The sequence below is a fragment of the Triticum urartu genome, chromosome 5, assembly GCF_003073215.2.
Source record: "Triticum urartu cultivar G1812 chromosome 5, Tu2.1, whole genome shotgun sequence".
In the NCBI taxonomy this organism is placed as follows: Eukaryota; Viridiplantae; Streptophyta; class Magnoliopsida; order Poales; family Poaceae; genus Triticum; species Triticum urartu.
In genome coordinates, this window is record NC_053026.1 from 520,964,675 (window position 1) to 520,982,613 (window position 17,939).

General features: G+C 43.6%; 1 protein-coding gene and 1 long non-coding RNA gene across 2 annotated transcripts; both read left to right on the forward strand.

Moving 5' to 3' along the window:
- Positions 1-8,470: 8,470 nt before the first annotated feature.
- On the forward strand, positions 8,471-9,644 carry LOC125556546. Its single transcript, XR_007305123.1, has 2 exons — positions 8,471-8,830; positions 8,950-9,644. It is a non-coding gene; the product is annotated as an uncharacterized LOC125556546 (long non-coding RNA).
- A 2,286-nt stretch (positions 9,645-11,930) lies between these two features.
- LOC125510328 (O-fucosyltransferase 16-like) lies at positions 11,931-16,894 on the forward strand. Its single transcript, XM_048675483.1, has 9 exons — positions 11,931-12,279; positions 12,727-12,814; positions 12,971-13,047; positions 13,682-13,770; positions 13,884-14,067; positions 15,032-15,213; positions 15,297-15,399; positions 15,482-15,813; positions 15,919-16,894. The coding sequence occupies exons 1-9, from the start codon at positions 12,109-12,111 to the stop codon at positions 16,433-16,435; spliced, it is 1,743 nt and encodes a 580-aa protein (XP_048531440.1). The 5' UTR covers positions 11,931-12,108; the 3' UTR covers positions 16,436-16,894.
- The last annotated feature ends 1,045 nt before the right edge of the window (positions 16,895-17,939 follow it).

Below are 17,939 nucleotides of genomic sequence, written 5' to 3' on the forward strand. Positions count from 1 at the left end.
GAAATCACTAATATGCCCTTCATGCAAATGATCGTATCGCCACATAAAATAACGAGTTTTTCCGAAGTAAGGTGGTGTTATAACCGTGTCAACTAACACACCAAAAATATTATGCCGGGGTTCAGGATGCTTGCCTTCATGGTGTGGAAAGGCAGGGTGCACTCCAAAACTTTTGAAAGCTTTCTCCTCTCTCCAAAAATCCTATTCAAAATATTTTTGAATCAATATGTAGTTTCAAAAACAGTACCAAAAAGTTGTCTGAAATTTTTTGAAATAGATCTTAAAATAAACTAGATAAAATTTGAGGAAGGTAGGAAAAAGAATCAACTCATTTGGAGTTATAATTAAAAAGTTATAGGTAGTCAAAGTTGTGGTCAAAATTTGTTTTTAAAAATTAAACAGAAAAAGAAAAACGTTTCGATTACTGACCACGTCGAAGGCGTATTTTGGATTTACGCTTCCACTTACTCCAACGTGGACGGCGCGTGGGTCACTGACAGTGGGTCCAGCGGGCCCACTGGTCAGGTTTGACCAGTCCTTTCCCTCCTCTTCCTCCGCCCCGAGCGGAGGCGGAACTCCGGCGACGCTCACCGGCGAACGGCGGCACCATCCGAGAAACCGAGGTCACCCGCAGGCTCAGGGGGTCGAGGCGGTCGCTCCGGTGGTCGCTTTGGTCTCTGGGGTGGACGGAGCTGCCGACGGCGAGCTCCGCAGCGGACGGTGGCTGTTGGGAAGAGTGGACTTTTGGCTCCGGCGGTCCCTGACCAAAATCGAGCAGGGGGATGGACTCATGGGTGCTGCAGGATGTTGTTGGTGGAGTGAGTGGAGAGGGGGAGGCCCAGGTTGTGAAGAACGGAGCCGAGGAGGCGGAGTGGCCGAACCTGGCGGAGTCGGGGAAGAGGCCTTCCCGGTCGATTGGCTGCCAGGGGGGTCCTAGGGAGATGGCTTGAGACTACCTGCGTGCGGGACGAGCTCGGGGCTTCCTTTTATAGGCGAGCAAGGCGGTTCTGGCGGCGCGTGGATAAGGTCGCCGGCGACCGCCATTCTGTAGCTAGGGCGTCGTGGCGGCGACGAGCGCTAGGGGACACGCTTGTGGATGAGCTCGCGCTGCTCCAGGGGGCAGGTGGCGAGCGGGAGAGGCTCGGGCGGCGCCGACCTGAGCAGGGGCTGTCGGGCGGCCGTGGCGGCTAGCTCCTGGCCTGCCGGGACGTGGCGAGGGGGCTGCTTGGCGTGTTGCGGTGAGAAGGGGAGTGTGTGGCGTGGTCTGCAAGTGTGGGCAAAACCAGGGGCGCGACGCGGCGGCTCGGGCGCGGCACATGCAAAACGCGTGCTCTGCTCGCGCCCAGAGCACGCACGGAACGTGCTCGACAAAATGCCAAGGCATGCTAGAGGTCTCGGGTGAGGTGGGGTTTAACAGACCTAGGTTAAAGTCATCTAGAGGCTTAGTGGACAGGTTAGTTTTCCCAGAGGTGCAAGGTCACAGTGCATTGACAAAAGTCATGTCAAAGCTGTTCATGCACTCAAGGTGTTTGACAAAATGCCAAAGGCACCTAGGCATTACTTGGAGTGGCCAAAACTTCCAGAGTGGGGTCTCTTTAGATGAATAAGAGGGTGGGGAGGTTAGTTTGTGAAAAGCACAAACTTGTTAGTGCAAGTTTTGCAAAACTACAATTCTGGACAGGAGACAAATGACATCACTTCATGAACCAAAAATGATCCAATGGGTGCATGCTCCTGGACTTAGGGGTTTGGTAGGGTTGACTACAAGTAGGAGAAAGCACAAGGTCACTGGAGCAAAAATAAATAGGGTTGCAGTAGAAATCACAAGGCTGGACCAGAATGGAAAAGAGGTTGATTCACTCCAAATTTTCAAAGAACAACATTAGGTTTTTGCATGAAGTTGAATTGCATGCTACCACTGACATCCCATAATTTTGGTGGAGGCTAGAAGGAAATATTTAAATGGGTTGTAGTACAAAATTGCACTCTGGACCAGAGAAGAAAATTGGGTGTAGAGCTCAAAATATTTCATGAATAAAAGATATTTTTGCATAAAAGTGATTTAAAAACATCACATGACATCTCCAATTTTTTGTTGGAATATTGAATGAATTTATCAATTGGTTGTAGTTCAAATAGGACCATAAAATCATGGGAAACCATTTTTCAAGAAAATAAAGATCAAGCAAATTAATTATGTAATTAGTTCTACTAATAAAAGAAGATTTTTTCTTGAGAGGTTAAAAAAGTCCAATAACATATTTGAAAGGTTTTCACTTTAGGGAACAACTCCATGATGATAAGGAAGGAAATGTTTCAAAAAATCAAAAGGGAGCCCAGAAAATAAAAGTTTTAATTTCCTGGAAAAATTTTAATTTATTAAAACAAGGTCAAAATTTTGGGGTGTCACACCTCGGTGGTTCAATTTTTTTTATTTGTAACAATATCTTTCATATACTTAGCATAAGGATTCATTTTAAGCATATCAGTCAAACGCATATGCAAAAAGATAGGTCTAATCATTTCAGCAAAGCGCTCAAAATACTCATCATCCTTTTTCTTGGATGGTTTAGGAGGAAAAGGCATGGGTTTCTGTACCCATGGTTCTCTTTCTTTACTGTGCTTCCTAGCAACGAAGTCTCTCTTATCATAACGTTGATTCCTTGATTATGGGTTATCAGGATCAACAGCAGGTTCAATCTCTACATCATTGTTATTGCTAGGTTGAGCATCAACATGAACATCATCATTAACATTATCACTAGGTTCATGTTCATTACCAGATTGTGTTTCAGCATCAGAAATAGAAATATCATTGGGATTCTCAGGTGTGTCAACAACAGGTTCACTAGAAGCATGCAAAGTCTTATCATTTTTCTTTTTCTTCTTCTTGGAAGGACTAGGTGCAGCAACATTAGTTCTCTGAGAATCTTGCTCAACTCTCTTAGGGTGGCCCTCAGGATACAAAGGTTCCTGAGTCATTTTACCCCCTCTAGTCATAACTCTAACAACATTATCATTTTTCTTATTATTTAATTCATTAAGCAAATCATCTGGTGCTTTAAGCACTTGTTCTACCTGGGTGGTAACCATAGAAGCATGTTTACTAATAAGTTTAAGGTCACCTTTAACTCTAGACATATAATCACTCAAGCGTTCAATCATACAAGCATTACGTTTCGATTGTCTACCAACATAAGCATTGAAGTTTTCTTGTTTAACAATAAAATTATCAAACTCATCCAAGCATTGGCTAGCAGACTTATTATGAGGAATATCTCCTTCATCAAATCTATAGAGAGAATTTACCTTTACTACCTGTGTCGGGTTATTAAGACCATGCATTTCTTCAATAGGTGGTAAATTCTTAACATCTTCAGCTTTAATACCCTTTTCTTTCATAGATTTCTTTGCCTCTTGCATATCTTCAGGACTGAGAAATAGAATACTCCTTTTCTTCGGAGTTGGCCTAGGAGTTGGTTCAGGAAGTGTCCAATCATTATCATTACTCAATATATTATTCAATAGCAATTCAGCTTGCTCAACGGTTCTTTCCCTGAGAACACAACCAGCACAACTATCCAGGTGGTCTCTGGAAGCATCGGTTAGTCCATTATAAAAGATATCAAGTATTTCATTTTTCTTGAGAGGATGATCAGGCAAAGCATTAAGTAATCGAAGAAGCCTCCCCCAAGCTTGTGGGAGACTCTCGTCTTCAATTTGCACAAAATTATATATTTCCCTTAAGGCAGATTGTTTCTTATGAGCGGGGAAATATTTAGCAGAGAAGTAATAAATCATATCCTGGGGACTACGCACACAACTAGGAGCAAGAGAATTAAACCATGTTTTAGCATCACCCTTTAATGAGAACGGAAATAACTTAAGGATATAGTAGTAAAAAAAAATTCCTCATGAGTGAATAGGGTGGCTATATCATTCAATTTAGTAAGATGTGCCACAACAGTTTCAGATTCATAGCCATAAAAAGGATCAGATTCAGCCAAAGTAATTAACTCAGGATCGACAGAGAAATCATAATCCTTATCAGAAATACAGATAGGTGAAGTAGCAAAAGCAGGGTCATATTTCATTCTAGCATTCAAAGACTTTTCTTCCAGCTTAGCTAACAGTTTCTTAAGATCATATCTATCCTTGCAAGCAAAAAGATCTCTAGCAGTTTCTTCATCCATAAAATAACCCTCAGGCACATCAGGCAATTCATATCTAGGGGAGAATCTTCATCATCACTTTCATCAATATTATCTGTTTCAATAATTTTATTCTCTCTAACCCTAGCAAGTTGTTCATCAAGAAATTCACCTAATGGCACAGTATTATCAAGCATAGAAGTAGTTTCATCATAAGCATCATGCATAGCAGAAGTGGCATCATCAATAACATGCGACATATCAGAATCAATAACAGGTGTAGGTGTCGCAAATTTACTCATAATAGAAGGTGAATCAAGTGCAGAGCTAGATGGCAGTTCCTTACCTCCCCTCATAGTTGAGGGAAAAATCTTGGTTATTTCATCTTTCAAGTTCCTCATAGTGATCAACAGATATCAATCTCAAATGACTCAAAGAATAGAGCTATGCTCCCCGACAACAGCGCCAGAAAATAGTCTTGATAACCCACAAGTATAGGGGATCGTAACAGTTTTCCAGGGTAAAGTATTCAACCCAAATTTATTGATTCGACACAAGGGGAGCCAAAGAATATTCTCAAGTATTAGCAGTTGAGTTATCAATTCAACCACACCTGAAAGAATTTATATCTGCAACAAAGTATTTAATAGCAAAGTAGTATGGAAATAACGGTAACGGTGGCAAAAGTAACAGTAGCAGTTTTGTAGCAATCGTAAAAGTGGCAACGGAAAAGTAACTAAGCAAAGATCAATATGTGAAAAGCTCCTAGGAAATGGATCAATGACGGATAATTATGTTGGATGCGGTTCCTCATGCAACAGTTATAACATAGGGTGACACGTAACTAGCTACAATTCATCAATGTAATGTAGGCATGTATTCCGAATATAGTCATACGTGCTTATGGAAAAGAACTTGCATGACATCTTTTGTCCTACCCTCCCGTGGCAGGGGGTCCTATTGGAAACTAAGGGATATTAAGGCCTCCTTTTAATAAAGTACTGGACCAAAGCATTAACACTTAGTGAATACATGAACTCCTCAAACTACGGTCATCGCCGGGAGTGGTCCCGATTATTGTCACTTCGGGGTTGCCAGATCATAGCACATAGTAGGTGACTATTGAATTGCAAGATAGGATCAAGAACTCACATATATTCATGAAAACATAATAGGTTCAGATCTGAAATCATGGCACTCAGGCCCTAGTGACAAGCATTAAGCATAGCAAAGTCATAGCAACATCAATCTTAGAACATAATGGATACTAGGGATCAAAACCTAACAAAACTAACTCGATTACATGGTAAATCTCATCCAACCATCACCGTCCAGCAAGCCTATGATGGGATTACTCACGAACGGCGGAGAGCATCATGAAATTGGTGATGGAGAAAGGTTGATGATGACAATGGTGACGGATTCCCCTCTCCGGAGCCCCGAACGGACTCCAGATCAGCCCTCCCGAGGAAGATTAGGGCTTGGCGGCGGCTCCGTATCGTAAAACGCGATGAATCCTTCTCTCTTATTTTTTTCTCCCCGAAAGTGAATATATGGAGTTGGGGTTGAGGTCGGTGGAGTCCCAGGGGGGCGAGAGGCAGGGGGCGCGCCCCAGGGGGGCTCCCTGCACCCTTGTGGACAGGGTGTGGCCCCCTGATGCTGATTCTTTCGTCAGTATTTTTTATTAATTCAAAAACGTGTCTCCGGGGATTTTCAGGTCATTCTGAGAACTTTTATTTCTGCACAAAAATAACACCATGGACAATTCTGCTGAAAACAGCGTCAGTCCGGGTTAGTTCCATTTAAATCATGCAAGTTAAAGTCCAAAACAAGGGCAAAAGTGTTTGGAAAAGTAGATACGTTGGAGACGTATCACCCACCAAAATTTTCTTGTCAACATATTTAAGTGGTCACACAAACCTCTCAGCAATTTGAAACAAGACATAGAATAAACCAGGACTGCTTGTGCCACAGCCTTCACCAGAACTTCTTTCCCTGCTAATGACATCATTTGTTCTTTCCATCCTTACACCTTACTCCACAGATAGTCCTTTAGATACTTGAAGGCACTGTTTTTGGAGGACCCCACTTGAGTGGGCATTCCCAAATATTTAGCACCAAGGGTTCCATTTGGCACTTGCAATAAGGCCTTCACTTCCCGCTTCACATTGTCTGGACACCCTTTGCTAAAGAAAGTAAGTGACTTATCATGGTTAATACGTTGGCCAGACGCCATGCAATAGTAACTCAACACCTGGTTTACCTCATTTGCTCCACTAGCACTTCCCTCAAAGGACAGTGTGTTGTCATTTGCGAATAGTAAATGGTTGATTGGTGGCACCGTAATAGCGATCGTGAGACCATTTAGATTGGGTGACTCGTCTGTTGATTTTTGGAGGAAATAAATGCCCTCTGCTGCTATCAAGAAAGGGAATGGAGAGATGGGGTCTCCTTGTCGAATCCCAGGCGGTGGTTTAAACTCGGTAGTTCTTACCATTGAAGAGCACTGAAAATTTTGCCGAACTCACCATGCCCATCACAATATCCACCCACTTCTCAGAAAACCTAGCTTCAACATTTTTTGCTTTTAAGTAATCCCACTCAACTCTGTCAAATGCTTTCATCATGTCCAGCTTCAGAGCATAATACATATTACTCACTGTTGTGGTCCATTTCATAAAATGAAGACACTCATAGGTTGCAATTGTATTGTCGGTAATAACTAATAAGTTTACCTGGGACGAAAGTAGACTGTTTGTTTAAGATAATGTCTGGGAGTACTAATTTCAACATGTTGGATATGACTTTGGAAGCAATCTTACACAGAACATTACACAAAGAAATAGGTCAAAACTATGTTAGTTGAGTTGGATTTTTTTTTACCTTTGGTATTAAAACCAAAATAATCTCGTTAATACTTTCAGCTATGTTTACACAGAAGCAACCTGTTGGATATTTTTACTAGATGGGAGGAGAGTTTCTCCTCTGGTCCATGGTCTCCATGGCTCTCGAAGGGCAGGAGGCCCTTCAAGATTGGATCTCTCTCTCTTTCCTCTCTCTCTCTCTCTCCCTCTCTCTCTCGTTCCTATTTTTTGGCTGAAATTTTTTCTTAAATTCCTGGAGATCCGTAATTCTGATTGGGCTGAAATTTTAACACGTTTTTTATTCGGATATTAGCTTTCTTGCGGCCGAAGAAGGGAACCAACTGCCTTATAGGGGTGCCACAAGTCTTCTAGGCACGCCCTGGGTTGGGGGCGCGCCCCTTGGGCTTGTGGGCCCCTCGAGTATTGTCTCACGTTGATTCTTTTTCTCAAAAATTGTATATATTCCAAAATAAATCTCCATAAATTTTTATCGTGTTTGAACTTCATTTGATATGGATATTCTGCGAAACAAAAAACATGCAACAGACAAGAACTAGCACTGGACACTGGATCAATATGTTAGTCTCAAAAATAATATAAAATGTTGCCAAACGTATATGAAAGTTGTAGAATATTGGCATGAAACAATCAAAAATTATAGATGCGACGGAGACTCGGCATCCCCAAACTTAATTACTGCTCGTCCTCAAGTAGGTAAATGACAAAAAAAAATGATATAGAATGCTACCTAGCATAATCTTGATCATATAATCTAATCATGACACGAATATTAAGACACAAGTGATTCCAAGTAATAGCCTATAATTTGATATAAAGACATTGATTTTTTTTCCTTAAATGCATGCATACATATATAAAAACACTCGATAACATTTGGAGAACAAGGCGCACGAGCAACTTGTTTTCTCTCACTCTTTTTTGTCTTGTCGATACCCACCTCCTCAGTCTATTCCTTCCCCGGCCTCGACCACCCGTCTCTTCAGGACCACAATACTCCCTTTTATGTCACGGCTTTCTTTCATCATTTTTCTTCTTTTTTTTCTTGCACCTCATGCCCTCATCACCTCAACATGTCGACATTTTGACCACCCGTCATTATCAGTCGAGAGACGCCAACATCATGATTGGACAACGATTTGATTAAGGCGGTGTCTTTTTTATCAACATATCAGCTCGAAGCTGAATTAATGAAAGTCGTTGCATATAAATGATTATTGCATGTGGTGCATTTTCTTTTTGTGGTACTATTTAAGAAGAATCCATGGTGGCAGTTCTTTTGTTTATAGTAAATCACCATTGCATTTCCACTCACAAGGAGGAGCGGATCTGGGCCCCAGGCCCCCAGGGCCAGGCCCCGGGCATGGATTTTTTTAGTTATTACCTAGCCATGTTTTCTAAATGGGGCCGGGGCTTAGCCCAAAGCACAGCCAGGGCCCGGGCTATCAATCTTCACACTCGTGCAGGGCGCACGACGCAGCCCAGCTCGCCCCCGACGCGCAGACCTAGTCACGCCCCGACTCCCCATCCCTTGCTCGCCCGTGCTCTCCCGCCGCTCGCCCGTGCCCTCCGGCCTCCGCTGTTCATGACGGCCGCTGGTGACTCCGTCGTGCCCTCCGCCGCTCATCCGCCTGGCCTGCTCCGTTGCTCGCGCCGTCGCCTGTCCCGCCGTCCGGTCGTCCCCTGCTCGCCTGCTGCCCTGCTCCGCCGCTCGCGCAGCTCAGCTCGTCGTCTCGCCCGATCTGCTAGCTCCTGCTCTCCACCACACGCATGACTGATCTCTGCTACCCAGGATTGGTAAGTGGCTGGGCACACTAAGACTACAACTTGTTGTTTTTTGAACATTTTTTGATCTGCTAGACTGATGTAATGTTTGGATTTGCTACTGTTAATATCAATTTCACTTCATTTTGTAGAAATAAAAGATGAAGAGATATTTTTCATCCGTGTCCGAAATAGAAGTGTCTACACCCAGAGTTTTAGTATGGAATCAAGGGGCCGAGAGGACTGAAGCAACTCCAGAAAATGAAACAACTACAGAAATGGGACCACCGCCTTCAATCCCAGCTCGAGAAAGCAACGTTTTTGTTATTCCCGATTCTTCTCGTGGTCAACTGAGGGAAGAAGGTGATATTCAACCTGATCCTGATCTTAGGAAACCTATTGAAAGCTTAGGTCCGGACATTATAGATGTTGCTAGAAGGATGTTTGTAAATATGGGTCAATGCCAACCAAGTGGTCATAAATTTAAAAAAGAAACTAGAGGAAATTCTTTGAAAAGGAGATCCTTTCAAGCTAAATGGTTCAAGAAGCATTCTGATTGGTTAGAATATAGTGTTGCTAAGGAGGCGGCCTTTTGTTTCTATTGCTTTCTTTTTAAGCAACCCATTGTAGAAAACTATGGTGTTGAGGCATTCACAACAGTAGGGTTTAAAAATTGGAAGGATGGACTTAGTATTATTGATACACATGTTGGTAAACATGATAGTGCTCACAATAAAGCTAGACAACAATATGTGGCTTTCAAAAATCAAAGGCAAACTGTAAATGTGGTGGATCATGGCACCATAAAGACACTAATGAAGCAAGCCATTGATTTGGTACTCTTTTTACTTCACGTACTATTCGTAGTTTTTGTTATCCTTTTTGTTGTATCTTTAAGCATTGAGTTTATAAATTCTAAATTTGTGGTGTAATTGAGCCCTATTTGAGGTAGCTATAGTTCGATGGACGTTAAGTTTTTCTCTCGCGACAAAAAAAATTGGGCCCTGGTTTTGCTCCAATCCTGGATTTGCCACTGCTCACAAGGCCAGGCCATGTTTCTCTTCCCTCAAGACGTAGGAACCATGCTTCGTCTTTCCCTTCCCGCGGAGAGAACAAAGCGAAACTGCCGGCTCTAGTCACTCCCAGTTTCCCTGCCGTCTTCGGCGGCTCTCCTACCCTGACGACCTTCGGTCGTCGGCGGGAGGGGAGTTGCCAGATCTCGTGCGTGACTTGTTTAGCAGTAGTTTAGGGCCAGCGTGCTTAGGTTTTCAATCGGCCATGGCGTCTATCCAGTGGTGGTTGTGACAACAGTGAATGAATTTTCTCTGGATTCCTCCCTGACGTGCTCCTCTTTGTCATCGGAAGTGGATCTGGTTGGTCTGGTGGTCAAGCCTAGTTGGTGAAGTGGCGATAGCAACTAGGTGGAGGCCCTATGTGCTTCGATCTCTTCGTCGCAATGGTGTTTGCTCCGACGCTGTGGTGGGAATTGGAGGCCTCGTTCCGGATGCAGCGGGGTCGTCGGTGTTATCACCATCGAGAATGAAAGTGGCGACCTAATCTGGAAGACGGCCGGTTCAACACGAGAAAGGCGGGGTGGGATAGTGGCTTCGGGTCTTCTCTCCAATATTGTTGGATGAGTGCAGTGAAGTCGTGGATAGAAGGGTGTGGGGATGATCCCGGTCGACGAGCCACAAGGTCTTAGGCCGCACGATGGTTTGCTTCATCGACTCACAACGCGCTTGTCTATTATGGCACTGATTCTATCCGGGGCAAGTTGACGTCTTCCTTCCGTCCGACAAATCTTTTGCGATGGCGGCGTATGGCGGCGACAGCTGGTTATTTTGCTTTTAGGATCCCAAACGTTTCTTTAAAAAAATTGTGGGTTTCTTCTTCTTGCAAAGTGTTGTCCCGTTTGTGTTCTGACTGCCTCTTGATGAACTTCCGTGAGATGGTTTTCGCTCGCTCCCAGCCCTACGGTTCGGGGCGATCCATCTGCTCTCAACCGCACCGACCTCCAAGCCACTACCGCATGTCCCTACCTCATCTGTCCGTTGGTCCGGCGACCGGAGGCGGTGGGGACCCTGGTGCTTCGGCATAGGTCTATAGTTAGGTTTGGCCTAGTGCTTTCTTGAGGTGTTGCTTTCATGGAGGAGGTAATGCCGCATCGGAATAATTTGCCTCCGCTCTTCCTCCATCTCGTCGTCGCTGCAACCGGTGGCGTCCGGGGGCAGGTGGCCCGGTCGTCTGGTGGTTGGCTGATGGCACTCTCGCGGGTCGCGGTCGTGTCAGATGTTGTAGTTGTGTTTACTGTCTTACAGTTGGGTGCGTGGATGACGGCAGGCGACGACGTTCCTCTTCTTCGACTACATCGGTTGAAGTTGATGGTGTCGAGATCTGGTGACCACGGGGAAGATCCCCAGCCTATGTGCCACAAAGACTTGGTCTCGTCGCTTGCGGCGACCCGCTTCATCGGCTCAAAAAGCATATTTGTATGCGGTGGTGCTCTCCTAGATCTTGGTATGGTAGCTGTTCTCATCTTTTTCCGGTGTTGCCATGGTGGCAGCGGAGGACGTTTGTGGACTATTTTTCGGCGAGGCACGAGTTTCTGCAAGGGTGAAACAGTAGTTTTACCTCTTGTGTAATTCTTTGTGCAAAGTTGCTTGACAAGCATTTGTGTCTCGTATGGTATATGTGTAATCTCTGTGAATAGATTGTCTAATGAATTACTCCCTCCGTTCCAGAATATAAGGTGCATTGGTTTCCGTGCAAGTCAACCATTTGAAAGTTTGACCAAGATTATAGAACAAAATAGAAATATCTGCAATACCTAATAAGTAAAATATGAAACTACCTTTCATGCTCAATCAAATGATATAAATTTCATATTGTGGATATTAATAATTTTTCTAAAAATTTGGTCAAACATGCACTCGTTTAACTTTTGAGAAAACAAATACACTTTATATAAAGGAAGGTCCGAGGGAGTATATGGTTGCTTAAAAAAAAAGACTGCCTCTTGATTGTGGCTAAGTTCTGCTCATGAATAAATGACACATGGTTTACCTCGGAAAAAAATTGGCCAGGCCACTTTAATAAGCGCTTTATTACAAGAAACACAGCGTGCCAATATTCAAATAGAAATCTCCATTTCCGGCAAGGTGCGCTACGCTAGGGACAAAAATGCCGCGAGCCCCAAATCCCCGACGCCGATGCCATAGCCCCTGATCTATGTTGCCGCCGCCGCCCCGGCGACCGCCCCGCCGCGTCACCCGTGTCGCCCGCCGCCCGTCTCCCCTTGCCCCCGACCGGAGATGGGCTACCCGAGGCGCCGCGCCCACCCGCGCCGCGGCGCCCTGCTGCCGGCGGTGGCGGCGCTCCTCCTGCTTTTCCTCGCCGTATCGCTCCTCTCCATCGCCATCTCCGCGCCGCCGCTCGCGGACCGCCACCCCGGCATCTCCCGCCGATCCCTCCGCCACCCTCCGGTACGGACGCCAGCTCCGGCTCTTCCCCCCAATCCCTCGACCCTTCGCGCAGTTCGATTCGATGTCTTGTTTTGCTCTCTGTGCGCGAGTGCGCATCCGAACAGCTCGGCTGCCGAAAACGCAGGGCTAAGAGGGCGGGCGGCGACGCCTCCGGCAATGCGAGGATTTAATCGTGATTCATGTATCGGATGGATTGTTTGATTAATATGGAATATGGGTTGATGATTGTGACCTGTTCTAGTCCTCCTACCATAGCTGGTTTGATCCGTGGAGGGTTTAGTCTTGAATGCACCGGTTCCTTCGGTCACTCTTCTTCGAATTCTCTTGTGTTAATATGTTTTAAACTGGATATAACTGATTGATTGATTGATGAAAGCAGCAGCCGGTGTTTAACTTCAGTATATAACTGATTGATTAATTGGTTGTTGTCGTGTTACCCAAATGTAGATGAGTCGATGGACTGCGAGAGATCTGTGGGGTTCGGAGCTCGCTAGCAACTTCTATGGATGCAGTCACTCTAGCGGAAAATTTCTCGGTGAGCCCTTGTGTACATGGTGTGGATGATGAATGTATCTCTGTGTGTGTATCAGTGCTTGTAGAGTGCTACATTTTGGGAATAGTTTTGAGGTGTCATCTTTGTATTACGTTAACTTTACTAATTCCCTCCTAAAGCCTTTTTAAAATCCTGCAGATTCCAGTGTTGCCACGCAACCAGATCGATATTTGCTTATTGTTACAAGTGGAGGTCTGAATCAGCAGAGAACAGGGGTGAGGTGCACCTGTCCCGACCTCCCTCCCTTGTATGAATATGCTCTCATGCGTGTGAATGGATATGATTAAAAAGCACTAACCTCATCTTCACTGATTGTCTAAGATATTTCATCAGGGTCTCCTTCAAATATTTGCAGTATCTAAATTTGTTTTTGTGCCCTTCTGAGTGTTATTTGTCCAAGAAAATATCAAAATACCATTCTTCTGATACAATGCCGTAATACATTTGAGAAGTTTCTGTTGGGCTAGAACTACACTTTTTTTTGGACCGGACTAGAGCTACACATTAGAAGCATGTGCTGTTTATTTTGCAGTTTTTTTTGGAAACAATGGGCTCTCCTGTCCATTTCCATTCATTCATTCAACAAAAGAAAAAAAAAACGAAGAGCAGATCTATTTGCCAGTATACTATGTGATACCAGCTTCCTTTGTTTCTTGAGCCTTATTTCTTTTCCTTATGGCTATAGAGTTGATAGTTTCCATCCCCATTCTTGAGTTACACAGAATAACAATTTACTGCAGCACTCATGCTTTGTACATTACTTGCAACTCTGAAGTGTGCGTGTTTTTTTCTGTCTTGTACCTTTGGACTGTGTGTATCAGTCAAGTCATGGCATTTGCTTATTTTCAGATAGTTGATGCTGTAGTTGCTGCGCGCATTTTAAACGCTACACTTGTTGTTCCCAAATTGGACCAAACATCTTTCTGGAAAGATTCAAGGTATGCAATTAGTGAGCGCTCCCAAATTTGAACTCATGGTCTTCTATGACTGTTCAATTGTTTAAGGTGAACCAATTGCACTTGTTCTATAATTAATGCAATATCTGCTGCAGCAATTTTTCCGAAATCTTTGATATCGACTGGTTCATTTCATTTCTTGCGAAGGATGTCAAAATTATCAAAGAACCTCCACAAAAAGGAGGTAAAGCTGTGCGACCTTATAAAATGCGTATACCCCGAAAGTGTACTCCACAATGTTACTTGAAGCGTGTCTTGCCTGCACTTCTGAAGAAACATGTAAGTTATTGGCCTTTTGGCTTACTAGGAACCCTCATTTTAGAAAGAAGTAGGAGCCCTCATCACTCTGCTTTATATGTTCTATACGAAATTCTCCTGATTTTCTTGTCATCCACAACATGTCAACATATTAAACTCCGTTAAAAGACGTCCCACTTATTTGCTAGTGCCTTTCTGGCCTGGCGGGGAGTATTGGCTTGTGCAACTATCGGAATATCCGGCACCAAGATTATGATGGAGCACCGCTTCAGGGTTCGGGGTGAAAACTCTAGTCCTGGCCTTTATTGATCGGCTCAGGAGTGACGAACTTGCTTCGTTACCTTGTTGAAGGCGGTGTCTCCTTGCTGTTGCGCTGGCCTTCATTGGCTGTTCTCAGCTATCAGGATGAAAATCCATGTCCATGCCATTCCGGCCAGACATGGCGACGAGGACATGAGGGTGTTTATTCCTTCTTGGAGACGTTGCTGTGGAAGAAGTTGACTTTGGTCATAGGTGTTAATTTCATGCCTTGTAATGGTTCGGCCGTGGTTGCCTATGTTGTGCACTCTGTTTGTTGATTTTTTTGCCATCGTTGCCTTGCGTTGACTATAATAACAAATGGCCGTGTGCATCATAATGATGCAGAGGTTGGGGGTTTCAGCCTCCTTTTCAAAAAAAAGTTAAGCATTTATGGACATTCGTTAGATTAACTGGCCAGTTACTTTACCTGATACTCTGACAGTTGATTTTTTTTTCTAGTAACTTAGACAACCTTTACCGAATTTACCTATGTAGGGGTGTTTTCCATTTATGCTGGCATTCTATTCATTCTGTAACTTCTTGGTACATTGTGTTGCTTTCTATGCCTGTCTGTAGTTTGATTTCTCTTTTAGCTCATTTTTTGGATCAGGTTAATTTTGATAGATTTCAGTAAATGAAAAATCCGCACTAACATAGCTTATTTACTATGTATCTCGTGTTGCAGGCTATTCGACTGACTAAATATGACTATAGGCTCTCAAATAAGTTGGACACTGACCTACAAAAACTGCGCTGCAGAGTAAATTACCATGCTTTGAGATTTACTGATCCAATAAAAGAGTTGGGTAAAAGGCTAATACAGCGAATGCGAGAGAAGAGCAGATATTTTATTGCTCTTCATCTGAGGTACAGCTAGTTGAAGCTGTCCTTGATCTACACATTTCCTTTGGTCATAATTTTATCTATCTAAGTTCACTCCTTTATGGCAGATTTGAAAGTGACATGCTTGCCTTTTCTGGGTGTTATTATGGTGGTGGAGAAAAGGAGAGAAGAGATCTAGGTGCCATTCGCAAGCGATGGAAAACCTTGCATGTATGAACAGTTTCATGTCTCAGTTACTTAGATAGTGAGCTAAAGCTACCTATTGCTAACCTGTTGTGTTCTTAAATTTCAGACAAGTAACCCAGAGAAAGGAAGAAGGCAAGGTAGGTGTCCACTAACTCCGGAGGAGGTAGGGCTACTGTTGAGGGCATTGGGCTATGGAAGCGATGTCCATATCTATGCTGCTTCTGGTGAGATATATGGAGGGGAAGAAACTTTGGCACCCCTCAAAGCGCTCTTCCCAAATTACCATACAAAAGAATCATTGTCAAGCAAAGATGAGTTGACTCCATTCTTGGCACACTCATCCCGCATGGCCGCAATTGATTTCATTGTCTGTGATGGAAGTGATGCTTTTGTGACTAACAATAATGGCAACATGGCCAAAATACTTGCTGGGCGGAGGTGATGCTTCTGTTCCTTCTGTTGTATATCTCTGTTGGCCATTTGTATTTTTCGTTCATCTTAGTACATTTCTGAATTCTGACCGTGTGATGCTGCTCCTCGCAGGAGATATTTTGGCCACAGGAGAACAATCCGGCCAAATGCCAAACAGCTCTACCACTTATTTACAAACAGAGGAAATATGTCATGGGACAAATTCTCGTCGCAGGTGCGAAAAGTCCAGAAAGGATTTATGGGAGATCCCATGGAAGTGAAGCCAGGAAGAGGCGAATTCCATGCCTACCCTGCTGCGTGTATATGCGAGAAGACGGACGAAAATAAATCGAGCCCTGGTAGTAATCAGGAAATTGTTAACCGCACGGGAATAAGGAAGGCCATCGGCGAACCAGCCTATCCTGTATACACCGACGAAGAGGCGGATGGATCTGACACTGAAGACGATCCCACAGGGACAGGAGAAGAAGAGATGATTACTGAAGAAGATCCTGCCGCTGGAGAAGAGATGGTCACTGAAGACGACCCCACTGCGACAGAAGAGGTAATTGATACCGAAGCTGAGGCCGACGATGATTCTTCGGTCAGACAGGAGGGTTCCGAGCTGGAGGAGATCCTTTCGGATTAACCGAGTTGCTATCCAGCTTGGAGGAATTAGCCAAGTTATTTGCATACAATACAAGTGTTGTATGTGGTAGAAACTAATGCGCATTGACCCCTCCAGAGTCCAGAGTAGAGCTGGTCCGCTGCCTCTGGTGTACATATAGATCTTGTGGTGGACTGAAGCTGTACATCCTCTCCCCTCCCCTCCTGGCCCAACAAGGGTGGCCTCAATTTGGCTCTCCAGTAGTACTTATCTTTAGAGTTCGTAACATTTGCGCCGTTGTTTGTAGCTCGTCGGAATGTGTTCGTTCTGCTTTCGAAGTTTCTGTCCTCTTCTCCTGGCCAAGCTTTCGTACATGTGCCATCTTCAATCTCTTGTGTTGTTCCTCTAAAAAGAAAAAATCTAATGTGTTGTTACAGTAAATATTATGAACTTTTTTTTTGTTTTTTTAGGGAATAAATATTATGAACTGATACTGTGATACAGTGCCGAATTGTTCTTTGCGCTATACTTTGTCATGTTTTGCTAAGGTGTGCATGTTCGCTCTGTAAGATTTGAGTAAACATTCATTCATTCGTGCATTTCTACTACTGTAGCGTTTCTATCGCAGTGTTTTCTACTGCATCGAATGTTTCTACTGCACCGGGCATACCAGCCCTTGCCTTTTTAATGTGTGTTTTTCAAGTAGCATAGAACCACAAACCAGTATTGAATTATTATTATCTGGCCATCAACATGATGATACACACGTCATAGAGAGAAGAAACCCATAATCGAGGTTGTCATCAAGTGCCATCGTCATCACTCCTACACAGAGACAGCGACTGCCAATATTAGGTTGTCCGACTTGAAGACCGCCAGACACAAGAGAAATATGCAGAGCTCGCGCCAACCAAGGCATCCTCAAAGTGCGGCGACTATACTCGCATTAAGCGAGTTGCTAGGACGTTTCGTTGAAGGGTCTACAGTAATTGGGCCGGCCGATTAGCGCATAGTTAATAAAGGAAAAAAGAGAGGAGAAAAGGGAGCGCGCAGGTTGATTCCAACCTTGGTCTCATGGTTGATGCAAGCGCGGCTAGCCACTGAACTAATTAAGTCGAAATGAGCCGGGTTTTCCATTGTTTCTTCCCTGTTTTTCCAGGATTTTTTCGTTTTTTTTATTGTTTTTCACCGGGTTTTCTCCATTTTCATTGTTTTTTCCTTTTTTCGTTGTTTTTCTTTGGTTTTCTTTCTTTTTTATATTCTTTTTTCCTTCTGTGGTTTTTATTCATTTTTTATTTCTTTTTTCTTTGGTTTATTTTGCTTTTTTTCATTTTTTGTCTTTCTTTGTTTCTTTTAGTTTTCATTCTACATTTTTTGTATATGTCAAAAATATTTTTCTAATACATGTTTAACATTTTTCCAACACAAAATTTAACATTTTTAATACATGGTCAATATTTTATCTATATACATTTAAAAAATGCTTGATTAACATTTTTCAAATACAATATAACATTTTCTAATACATGGTTAACATTTTTCCTAT